This window comes from Apiospora marii, assembly GCF_038362585.1.
Source record: "Apiospora marii strain CBS 49790 chromosome Unknown utg000009l_segment0_segment0, whole genome shotgun sequence".
NCBI lineage: Eukaryota > Fungi > Ascomycota > Sordariomycetes > Amphisphaeriales > Apiosporaceae > Apiospora > Apiospora marii.
In genome coordinates, this window is record NW_027117381.1 from 3,315,817 (window position 1) to 3,328,159 (window position 12,343).

General features: G+C 54.7%; 3 protein-coding genes across 3 annotated transcripts; 1 reads left to right on the forward strand and 2 right to left on the reverse strand.

Moving 5' to 3' along the window:
* Positions 1–722: 722 nt before the first annotated feature.
* Positions 723–3,680, reverse strand: PG985_012574 (uncharacterized protein; the record flags this gene model as incomplete). Its single annotated transcript, XM_066832340.1, has 2 exons — positions 723–1,297; positions 1,373–3,680. 2 exons carry the CDS (start codon positions 3,678–3,680, stop codon positions 723–725), a joined length of 2,883 nt encoding a protein of 960 aa, XP_066680390.1.
* Positions 3,681–8,363: 4,683 nt separating this feature from the next.
* Positions 8,364–9,383, forward strand: PG985_012575 (histidine triad-like protein; the record flags this gene model as incomplete). Its single annotated transcript, XM_066832341.1, has 1 exon — positions 8,364–9,383. The coding sequence occupies one exon, from the start codon at positions 8,364–8,366 to the stop codon at positions 9,381–9,383; it is 1,020 nt and encodes a 339-aa protein (XP_066680391.1).
* A 425-nt stretch (positions 9,384–9,808) lies between these two features.
* PG985_012576 (uncharacterized protein) lies at positions 9,809–11,726 on the reverse strand (the record flags this gene model as incomplete). The annotated part of the gene is made up of 3 exons (XM_066832342.1): positions 9,809–9,991; positions 10,107–11,321; positions 11,400–11,726. 3 exons carry the CDS (start codon positions 11,724–11,726, stop codon positions 9,809–9,811), a joined length of 1,725 nt encoding a protein of 574 aa, XP_066680392.1.
* Positions 11,727–12,343: the final 617 nt, after the last annotated feature.

A 12,343-nucleotide genomic window follows, 5' to 3' on the forward strand; every position in this document is an offset into this window, starting at 1 on the left:
AGAAGCTGCCAGGTAGTGGCTGAGCGCACTCACCACTCCGTCTCATAACAAAGGGATAACCACAGTAGATGATGACGTACTCACCCTTTTGGACTTCTAAACTTCTAATAAAATTATGCAATCACAATTTCAAAGACGCGCAATTATTCATGAACATTCAATATTGATACTACTAGCCACTAGCGACCTGTGTGTCATGTGTTTTGTTGTTCCACCGTGCCATCTTCATCTATCTGTGCCGTATGGCTTGGCCACTCAATCCGTGGTGCTGTGCTGCTCAAGTATCATCAAGAAACAAATCGGGTATCCACACTGTCCTGCTGCTGGGCATTCACCCGCTTTGTACATTGCCATTGATTTGTTTGCTTGCCTAGCCGAAACTCCCCTAGACCAATGCCGTACTGGTCGTGAATGCAATCATACCCTGCCCTGTTCCGTAAATAGGAAGATCGTGTCAATGCCTCTGGGGCCAAATAAAGAAGTAAAAAAGTGAAGAAGAAGAGAAGCGTCAAAACGTGGTGCCTAACTAAAAGTAGGCTGTGTCGAAGTGAAGAGAACAGGTGAGATCGTCACGATCCATGTGATTCGCAACAACAACTCGTTGTTGCTGCGGGTCTGGATGCTTTGTAAATGCTCCTCGTCGCGGGTGGCCTGGTTGCCTTATAGATGTTTGTCGTGCTCGAAGGCAAGCTCCATGTCCCAGTCTGAGCGGGCGTAATCGCCTATGACGACGTGCCGCAAGCGCCTGGCGCAGTGACAGTGGCTGTCACTGTGACGTAGAATGGGCTAGGAGCCGGGGCTCCAGAGCCAGAGCCTCCCGAGCTTCCAGAGCCAGAGCCTTCTGAGCCGGAGCTTCCCGAGCCAGAGCCGGGAATGGGGATGGTCGTGGCAGAAGGCTCAGGTGCCTGAGGCTGAGATCCCTGAGGGGTACCAGCAACAGGCTGAGGGGTCGTGGCCGGTACGGGGTTGCTGACCGGATAAGTAGCACCCGAACCGGATCCCTGGGAAGCAGCCGGGGCAGAAGCAGCGGGGGCAGAGGCGGCCGGAGAAGAGGCAGCCGGGGGAGAAGCAGCGGGGGCAGAGGCGGCCGGAGAAGAGGCAGCCGGGGGAGAAGCAATAGGAGCCGAAGGAGCGGAGGAGCTACCGGGTTGAGGCTGAGCCGGGGTGCTGGGCTTGGGCGCCTGGCTGGAGCTACCACCTGATGACGAGCCACCTCCGGAAGAAGAGCCACCACCGGGAGCAGCACCACCAGCGGGTCCGCCGTTGGACTCGTACTTGGCAATGGCGGCGCAGAAAGCTGTGAAAATCACGTGTTAGTCGAGCTAGACAATGACAGAGTGTGGTTGGGGAAACTTGGAATGAGGGTACTTACTGTTGCGGTTGTCCTTGTCAAGGGCCACGGACTTGCCGTCGACGGTGAGCATGTTCACGGAAGCCTTGGTGCTGAGACCATACATGTGGACGCTCGACTTCTCAATGCTGACCATGTTCTGCTGGCAGCTGTTGGTCTTGAGGCACTCTTGGTCGTAGTTCTCGAAGAACGAGTAAAGACCAGCACCGTAGACGAAAATGTCAGTCGAGTTCATCACACGCACACCCCAAGTACGCTTGCAGCCCTGATCGTTGGCGGCACAGTTGCTGAAGTCGGGGTCGTTGAAGCCCTGGTTGACCTTGAAGGGAGTAGTGGCGTCAGGGTTGCCCTGCATGTAAGCAGTCTCGGTCTGGATGCAAGACATCCAAAGGTTCTGAGCGTTGGTGATCTGGTAGTTGTACATCTGACTGTGCTCAGAGGCAGTTCCCCAGAACCACACAGGCTTCTGAGACTCGATCAGGACACCACGGCCGTTGTAGATGTCGATCTGGTTGTGGTCGTCGAGGTCAAGTTCGTGGTCAGCGACCCAGAACCAGCAGTTCTCGACATAGACGGAGGCGGTCTTGGTGGCGTGGAACATCATGAAGGAACCAATGCACTTGGTGTCGGCAGGGTGGGTAGCGTTGGGGTTCTTGGTGCACTTGTCGGACTGCAGTTCAGTACCAGCAGAGCCACCAACGCGGAAGTGAACATCCCAGAGACCAGCAGAGCCGGGCTCAGAGCCAGCCAAGTTCCACTGCACAAGAATGGCACCAGCCTGGGGTCCCTTGGTCTCGAAGATCAGGTCAGACATCTCGACAGTGCCAACATCGCCGGGCTCGCCGACCTGGAAGACGGCAGTAGGCTTCGACTCGTCGTTGAACTTGGTGCCAGCAGCCATGATCATGGGCCACATCTCTCCGGTAATCTTGATGTTCTTGGGAACCTTGACGGTATCCTGAATGAGGTAGGCACCGTGGTCGAAGTAGATGATCTGGCCTTCCTTGGCGCTGTCAAAGACCTTCTGGATGGCGGCGGTGTCATCGGTCTGGCCATCACCCTTGGCGCCGGCGGCCTTCACGCTGACGAAGCTGCTGGCGGGGACACCCTCGTACTGGGGCTTGGTGCGGGTGAAGACCTTGCCGTCCTTCTTGAGACCGTTGGGAACGGGGATCGCGCTCTTAGCAGCCTGCATGGCCTTGCCAGTACCAGAGCTGTAGTCACGACCCTGAGCGAACGAAGCGATCTTCTGGTTGCCCTCGAGGACAGTGCTGTTGTCGCCGGCAAACTGAATGGCAGTCTTGACACCCTCGGACATGTCGACATTGTCAAGAACCAAAGTGTTGTTGGTCATGGTGTTGTCGGGGCGGTACAGCGTCTTGATGCCAACAGGGGTACCCGAGATCTTGCTGTCCATCAGCATGAGCGAACCGGTCAGGATGTTATCCGTGGTACCGCTGGCCATGTCGATACCAACGTTGCAGTTGTTGATCTTAACGTCCTGCAGGGCCCACAACCAGTTCCAGTTAAGAAAGATTGCGGTGTTGCAGTTGTTGAAGGTCATGTTGCGGGTGGTGAATTGCTGAGACCCAAAGAAGGCACCATAACCTCCACCGTTGAAGGTCAGGTCAGCCATGAAGCCACCGGAGCCATTGTCCATGAAGATACCCTTCTGCTGGTTGGCAGGAGACTTGTCGGGGTTGCTGTTGAAGACAATGTTCTGCAAGCTGGTGGCCTGAGCTACTTGCCAGTGGATACCCGCACCCTCGCTGGGCGGCAGCGCGGTGATGTCGATGACGAAGTTGCGGATCTGGCGGAAAAAGTTGTTCTGATTGACGTACCAATTGACACTATCAAGGCCCTCAATGTACGGATCAGCGTCAATGACAGCCATGCCCTTGAAGCTGGAGGTGGCCTTCAGGGTAGGCAGATTGACGGCATCACCAACGAACTGAGTGTAGTAGCTCTGAATGATGGGGCTAGAAACCATGTAGGTGCCGGCGGGGAAGTAGACCAAAGCAGGGGCGTTGGTGCGCGAGTCACACTTAGTGAGGCAGCGGTTACCACCGTCCGAGATGGCCTTGTTGATGGCGGCAGTGTCATCGGTCTTGCCATCACCAACAGCGCCGTAGTCCTTGACGTTGCGGAAGACCTTGTTGTCGACACCGCTCTTGCCGAAGGGGACAGTACCCTGGCGCTTGATGCTCGAGACCCAGTAGCTGGAGTCAGCCTGGCGAACCTCGAGGGCTGATGTGGTGGGAGCGGCCAATGTGGGCGTTAGGAGACCCAGGGCCAGCACGGATGCTGTTAGGAAATTTGAGAGGCCCATCTTGACGTTTAGTGCCAGCTATTCGTGGATGGTCTTCAATAACTTCTGCACCGAAAAGAATGTTTTTGTGTAGTAAAAACTGTCGATCAATATCAGTAAATGGCGAACAGAAATTTCGGAAAATTTTCTTGGTCAAGTGTTGAGGAAACTGCGTCTCCCAAAAGTACGAAGTGATCGAAGAAAAGAGAAAATCAACACTCTTTTGAAGAAGGGGTTTGCTGAGAATATGGAGATGGGAAAAAATAACACAGGTTTGGCTGTGCTGTTTGGGGTTGATATATGAATAGGATTTCCACAAAGGCAGTTCCTCGACGTGTTGAATGGGCTAACAACACTCGTATACAATGACGATTGTCTCCAAAGGAAAACTCAATGAAGCTCAAGGAGGGTAGAGTGATTAAATCAGAGGGCAAACAATGGACCCCAATGTGCGAGAGCTTTATTGGCGATTGTGGCCCGAAGAGGTGCGATCATCAATAGCAGGTGGCGAGGTGTGAATCACGGGTGAATCAACCGACTCTTATGACTTACATGCTGGGTGAATCAAGAGGCGATGATGTCTGTCGAGTTGACTCGACGACAGCTGAGAAATGAAACGAACAAGGCAGGAGACCGGGTCGAGCTGCGTCAAGTTCGAGTTTACAAGTCGTCGTCAGCTTTCCAGGAGGGGAACGAAGGTGGTTGTTGACAAGGAACGTGCGATTTTTCAGTCTTGTTGTTGTTGTCCTAGGAGGAAGTCGCCGACTTGGGGAAGTAGTGTAGGTTGTAGGTGGGAAAGGTCCCCGAAACGAATGCGTCCAGACGTGCAGTGTAAAGAATGTGTTTGTGTTGTTGTTGCTGTGGTTGGGAGGTGAGGTGAAAGTGAATAGAATGGCGAAGCAGTAGGTAGAGAGTGAGCTTGAGAAAAAAGGCTACCTCCACTTGGCTTGAGGGGGGGAAATAAGAAACAAGCCGCGGGCGTTGTGACGGGAGAAGGACAGGAGGAGGGAAACCGAGAAGAGGCCAGGAACAGATCGAGTTTATACCAAGCTCGCCGTTGCCTCAAAGCTGGTTCCAGTCGGGTCGATATGGGGCTCACTTAATGATGGCCGAGTGCGTGTGTATTCCACTGGATTGTTCCTCGCAAACTAAAGGGCAGCAAGCATGGATATCGGCCTGGGGTCGAACCGCATCGTTGATCCATCAGATCCTCTCTACTTTATCTAGCACAGCACTTGCAATTCCAGGGCCCTGGCTCATTTCACCTATTTTCGACCTTAGCATGGCATGTATGACTGGCCATGGCAAGAAATCCGACCGTCGACGAACCCCCCATCCGTTCTTTTGGCTTCACATTGCTGCTAGTGGCGGGCATTGACTGGCCCTCCGTCACTGGAGCCACCTGAGGTTGAGGTACTGGCTACTTTAGTGCCAGCGCTACAGCCGTTACCCAAACCAGCCAGCCAGCCCCGACAGGGATTGTGCTGAGCGCCCGGCGCAGCTTTTTTACCACTCAGCAGCCGGCTACATGGGGGGCAACCTTCCTAAAGCGGAACTGCGCTACCCACCACTTGTCATCCTTGTCAGGTGCTCCTGGGAGCTCCTGTAATACTTTAATTGCCCAGGCCTGCGCAACCACACCACCCAAGCACCATCATCACCTCGCATCCCGGCCCCCGGCTGCAGGTGTGGGGAAGGAAAGGCAGCCCCTTCCGCAACCTTGCAGTGCGACGCAGAGCGAGTCGTTCAATCAGAGCCGCTGAGATCTGAAATGCCCGTTCTAGTGCATAAATCACCCGACAGGCTGGCGATGTGCGATGTCTTGCCTGTCAACCACTGGTTTTCAGCCATGGCGGGAAAACTGCCGAGCATGGCTGTCCACCTCCTCGCAACCCAAACTGAGATTATGTACCACTGGCTGTAATGCGTCCAATCTGTTTTTCCTTCGCCCCCTATTATAGGTTAATAAGGCAGCATGGTGCATCGGGGGTCCCACGCATAAAAGCGCGTGGCCCACCCGTCCACGGTCTGGAATGAGGAAAACCAAGCAGCTGGACAAAAAGAACAAGGCAGGGGCAAACTCTCTCTCTCTCTGAGTCTCTCAACCACCCAGGAGCCAGGCGCCCGCAACAGGAACGGGCGCCCGGCCAGCCGGCGCAAGCGACAGGGCTCAGGGGCCACCGCAAGAAACGCCTCGATCTTCAGCATTTGCGTATATTAATTGTTCGGATGCCAAGACCCACGCCCGTTCGGCAGTGCAGGCGAGTGGAAGCGACGTAGTGCAAGGTGGTTCATCGTAGAGTTGCGGCCGCGTGCCACCATGGATGGGTTTCGATAGGCATCCTTCGTCACAAAGCCTCGGAGCAAGGAAAATCGACGGATCAAATCCGTATCCATGCCGAGTGCATAGAGCACGGTTGGGAAGACCCCAACACGCATCGCACGGCAAACTTCTTCTTCTCCTTTTTCTTTCTTCTTCTTTGTCACATATGATGTTGATTTTTGGTTACGTACTAGCCAGCCGAGCCAGCCAACCGAGCCAACAACCTCGCGGTCCCCAAGCAAACGCCAGAGTCGCATCGCTCGGTAATAAGGTTACTGCGAAGTGGGACGCAGCGGTGATTCTCCTGTCAGGCTCATTGCAACGTTAGGAGGGTAGCCTCCACGGGAGCCGACGATGCCATACCGTCAGACGAACGGGCGGGCTGATGGAAGTGGCAGAAGGATCTAGTACTTGCTGCCTGTTAGACAACGTTGAAGGTCGCGCGATGGCGCACGATATCCGTTGGCACTGTCGTGACGCCGTCACCAAGATCTGTGCCGGTTTTACGTCTGTTCCTGCATGTCAGACTACTTGCATATCTAACCTACTATTAGTTGTAGCGCAGGTGTTCATGCATTCGTACGACTAGCTGAACCTATATATTGGATAGCTTCGAGCGTATTGGCCGTCTTAATATGACTTCACCAATACTAATGCCATCCTCGGTATAAAAATATTCTCATTGAGCTGACCGAGGTGGCTGTCAGTGATGTGCACCGAATTTGTGAGGATTGGCAATGCATGGAGTCTTCTCAAAGCTTCGGTGTCGATCGCCGTTCTGCTATGCATCTAGATTCTGGAAGATCGCATATTCGTTTGGTAGAACAAGCAACCGCTAGTGGCCAAGTGCAGTAACCCAGTAACCAGTGACGTGGTGGTAGATGGATCGACACCAGCACGCACGCACGCACCTACAGAGTGAGAGACAGAGAGAGAAGCGCTTGGCTTATGGAATGAATGGATCCTGATGGCCAGAAGGGCGCTTATTACACAACTTGACAAGTTTGCGCTGAACGTCCTACAAGGTCAAAGGGTTTGCAGATGGAGAAACGTTCAAGAAACGCCGGCTCGTCGAGTAAAGATCTTCGTTTTTTGTTTTTCTGAAATAAAAGGACGAAGGGTGCGAAGCGAATGACTGGAGCACAACAGAACGAACAGAAGCGATACAGGGGGGGGAAACGCAAAGTTAGGATGACCTCACAGGACGGGTTGAAGTTTCAGATTTGTCGCGGGCACTGCACGCTGCAGGCGGGTGTTACCTTAGGTAATGCTGGCTTCGCTACCGGCCAACCAACCAACCACAACCAGACAGCCTAATAAGTCTGCAATTGCTTGGCAGGCCGGTAATGACTCTTCTATGGCTCGGCTAGCAATTTTTTTCTTCTTCATGCGCTCGAGGTGAAGACGGCATCTCTCAAAGACTCGGCGGCACTTTGGCTAAATGATAGCTGTGGCGGGTAACAAAGTATAATTTTAAATCATTTGAACATAATGGTGGCTCACATGGGCGCAGTCGAATATTCCACGAGGTCTATCGCAGGAAGGTGGGGAGGTTGATGACTGACCGTCGATCCTCCACGTGCCATGGATGATGCTTCTTCCCCCTCGCCCCTAGCCCATATCCTTGGCCGTCCTGCCTGCACATCCTCGCTTCCGCGAAAGTCTACCTGATTACTGTGATAAGTAGGTACATACAAACACACATGTGCCCACTTCCACATCGGCTACTACTCGTTGCTTCGTCGTGCTATGTATGTGTTCGTCTCGTTCTGGTGCGATCTCGAACAAGGAGTTGGGCGACAACGCATGATGATTTGGCGTGTGTTTGAAACTTTCTAAGGGGCTATGGCCAAGGGTCTGTGTGATCGTCAACCTTAGTCTGTGCTGGTGTGGGATGGCAACGGTGGAGCTCGCGGTACGATCTGTTAGTGGCCGGAGATTTTCCCCGTTCATATCAGTCGTCAATACCAAAATAAATTTCACAAGTCATTCAAACCGGGCACCGGGCAGCAGGCGCCAGCACTTTTTTATGGGCTCCTCCTTTCCACGTCGTCCCGCCGAAAAACAAGCTGCCGGGCGGTTAGGCGACTGGCGAGTGAATATTACGGAGTACTATGGCGGCAGTTGGCGTGCAGATGGCGCATAGTTCCACCAGCCGCCATCCCAAGATCGCATAATCTTAGGTAGTTGCGTAACAACGTCGATCATGATTGAATGGTAGGCGATCACGCCAGGAAGCCTTGCGATGGTATACACCCAATAGCAGCGACAAATGAGATAACTCAACAACATCCTGAACATACCCAATCTTTCTGGTGATTGATCAATGCATTAGCAAGGAGATACCGGCCGCCCCTAAATGAACAACAATGTCTGAAGACATGCTAGGCATCAGAGCCCCAGCAAAGCTCCCCAGTCTCGTCAAGGCCGCCTTCGAGAAGGCGCGGGCGGCGGGCGACCTGACGTACTACCCAACCCAAGTCGCCATCCTCAAGCCGGGCCGGTCCGGCCTCGCCTTCCAGCTCCGCTTCTCCCCGGCCCTGGCCTCCAAGCCCAAACCCAACCCTCCCCCACCCGGCGAGAAGAAGAAGCCCTTCAACCCCTTTGAGAACCCCTTACCATCCATGACCGTGGCCCAGCTGCCGCCCGGCCACGTCCTGGTCCTGAACAAGTTCGCCATCGTCCCGGAGCACTTCATCCTCGCGACGCGGACCGTGAAGCCCCAGACGCACGTGCTCGAGGCCGACGACATCGCCGCCGCCTACGCGTGCATCCGGGCGTACCACGAAGACGCGGACGACGCGGGGCAGGAACTCTTCGCCTTCTTCAACTCGGGCCCCCACTCGGGCGCCAGCCAGCCGCACCGGCACATCCAGCTCCTGCCCGTGGCGCAGATGCGCGCGGGCCTCGAAGGCGCCGACGGCGGCTCCGACTGGAGCGTCATGGCAGACGCGCTGAGCAGCCGCAGCAGCGAAGCCGACGTGCCCTTCGCCGTGCTGACCGACCGCATTGCGTCGGGCGCCACCGCCGAGCAGCTGCATGCGGCCTACGTGCGCCTGTACAAGGACGCGGTGCGGCTGCTGCACCCGGATGAGAACGAGAACGTCACAGGAGAGGGCGAGGCGAGGATCAGCTACAACCTGGCCCTGACGAGGACGACCATGGCGCTCTGCCCGCGCGTCGCCGAGGGCGCGACGATCCGGAGCCAGTCCGGCGAGGAGGAGGTAGGGCCCGTGGCGCTGAACGGCACCGTGTTGGGGGGCACGGCGCTCGTCAAGAACGAAGCGGAGTGGGACGCGCTGAGGGAGGATCCGGAGAAATTGCTTGGGGTCTTGAGCAAGATCGGCGTGCCCTCTACTGAGGTTACTGCTAAGGGGTCGACGTCCGGCAGCAATCTCTGAGGTCTAACTTCATGTATCGTCCATCTTTCTGGTGGACACCGTATAGGGGGGACTAAAGAACAGGACAAGATACCTAGTTGTGGTGGAACTCGATCATCGATCGCAATTTCCCAAAGCTTTTTATTCTGCCACAAAGGCAGATGAACATTATTCATACCACTTCAATGCAGCCGACTTGCTACGAAACAGCAATGCACCGTCTCGAATCAGGTTGTGTGATGTAAGCAGATAACATCCCTCAACTTTCAGCTACCTAGTACTACACGCCCGACTAAACTAACCACTCACTTAGAATCAACACCCCTAAAAAGCACGAGCTCACTTTCTGTTGTACATTTTTACCCCTTACATCGATTTCCCTTCTTGGCCCTTCCCACATTACATGTAAGCAAACTCTCATCGTTACGTAAGTCGGGCAGCGTAAATTAAAGATCTGCCTCACCCCGGGCCACAAGCTCATCCCACTTCTTGCGGCAAGTCGCGTTGCCAAAGTGGTAGGAGCCGCCATTGTTGCTGATGTACTCAGCGACTTGTTTCCAGGGGATCCTGGATTTGGTCGGACTGTCGCCCTTGGCCAGCTCATGAACGGCTTTCTTCAGCAGAATAATCTAATCCACACAAGAGGTCAGCCCTATTGATCCGAAAGAGAAGCAGCAGTGGTAACGCTGAAGAGAGTCCGCCAACAAGAACATGCAGGCGTTGATGGGCTTGAAAGCAACTTACATCATTATCTAAGAACTCGGGCTTACGGACTCGAGCATTCTTGTCCTTGGTCAGGGTCCGGTAGCGACCACGGAGGGTCGACTCGGCTTCGGTAAAGTTACCCTTGCGCCGAATCTCGCGGTACGTCATTCCCGCGCGTTTGCTCTGGACAAGGAACTCGTCCTTCTTGGCGCGCTCGGCATTGGCTTTGGCCACTTCACTGTCCGACTCCTCGTCTTCGGGTTGTCTCTCCTTAGCCAGCTTACTGCGATGCGACAGGGTCGTCTTCAAGGTCGTTCTCAAAGTTGGGCTGCACAAGCTGGCAGGCGTCTTGCTCGAAGCGGACGACGAAGGGGAGGATGGAGAAACTGTGCTGCGCGCGAAAGGGATGGGCGAAGGTGACAACGACGGCGAGGGTCTATGTCTCATGGGCATAGGCAGCTCCTTTCGACCCTTGGCTTTGGCATTCAGCCGCAATGACATGGAGGGTAGGATATTGTGAGACTCAGGCTCGGCCTTGAAGGGGCAGTTTTGGACAGGAAGTGACTCGTTCGAGGAGTTGAAAGCCGTCGTGGGGATTGGGGACGGGGATGGGTGTTTCCGCAGATCTCGGGGGGACACATAGCCCATCTGGGGATTTGCAAGGGGAGCTTCACATGGAGCCTGGTAGCTTGGGTAGTCGAGGGGGGATGGGAACCTCTTGGTATAGGCTTGCATGGGCGGGGTGCCGGCAATGTATGAGGTAGTTGGCATTTGGTCAATGTTCATCGAACCAAAAACGTCCGAACCAACTGTGCCATGCGACGAGGAGAAGCTGCTGTTGTGGGTGGCAGACGGGCTGACATGTGAGCTTGACATGGCGTCGCTACTGGATGGAAGGCCGTCGCAGAAGTCGATGCTGCTGTTGATGCTCAAGAATGGATTGTATGCACCTGCCGCATCCGACATCTGGAAAGGATGCTGTCGAAGGTCAGCGCCACTGTTGAATGGGTGAGTATACATGGCACTGGCCCCAGTGGTATTCATAGCAGTTGGGTTCCATGCGAAGTCATTCCCCTCCAACGATCCTTTGTCCAGATGTTGGGTATGAATCGGGTCTCTCCCAACTGGTGCAGCCGAGACATGGCTGGGTTGTGATTGTAGTCTGCCACTCATAGGAGTCGCGACATGGGGCGGCGAAGTTGCAAATGAATCGAAATCGATACCCTGATAGTAATCGCCGTAACTGTCTTCGGTCTGATGCTTCGTTAGCGGCGCGAGTTCTCAGATATGTGCCTACTGCCCAGGTCAAGATGCGAGGCGGGTACCACTTACGAAATAAGTATCTTCGTCGGGCGATTGGGCAGCTGGCGACGAGAAGCACCGCCTGCCGTACTGGTTGAAATCCATCGTGTTGGATTTCCGACCAGTTTGGCGAGATATCTTTTGCTTTTGCAGCTGCTGGTACCGCTGGCGTTGGCGTTGGCGTTGGCGATGTAGTTGGGTAAGTGCCGTGCCCCAAGCACGGAAGTCGTGTTGAGTAAGCTGGTTGAGTTGGGCAATACCTTCTTTACACAGCTGAGACCCCAGGTCAAAGGCACCCGTTGAAGGTCTAAGATTTCCGTCCCAGACAAGCTGGGGTTGTGACGTGTTGATAAACATTTTGGCAAAGGGGGGGCTCTTGGCTCTTCGTCTACGTATCTTGGGTCGAAGCAACACCGACTGTTACTCAGCCCTCCAGATCACTCTCCTCTCCCGTTTTCTGCCCGAACATACACGCCTCTCGGCCCTACGTCTTCTCTCTTGCTGCCCGGCTTGGTTCTATCAGGATAGGGGCAGTTGGGATCTGGATCTACACTAGCTTTTCACCGCCGATCTCTCGACTTGGGCAGTCTCGGCTAGGTCGAGCCAGTGAGTATCGTTGCCGATGACTTGCAGCCCCCGCCTTTGACGGTTGGTTGGGATAGGGTGCGGGAGAAGACGAAGGGAATTGGGTAGGCTTGCAGTCTGGCTGGCGGTCAGGACCCAGTGTTCGCCGGCAACGATGCACGATCTTGTGCGGGTTCCCGTGGGTGAGGTTCACCGCGAACTGCTTCTCCACAGTAGGTAGAAACAAGCTTGTCGATGGCCTCACGCCACGGTCAATGATTAGTATGGGTGGGTGAAGTGATAGGATGGGTTCGCCTCTGTGTCTTCGATATATGCAAGTGGATATGCAGACCGCTGTCCTAGTACAGCTTATGGAGGCGTCTTGAGTGTTTGAGAGGTTTGCGGCGTGG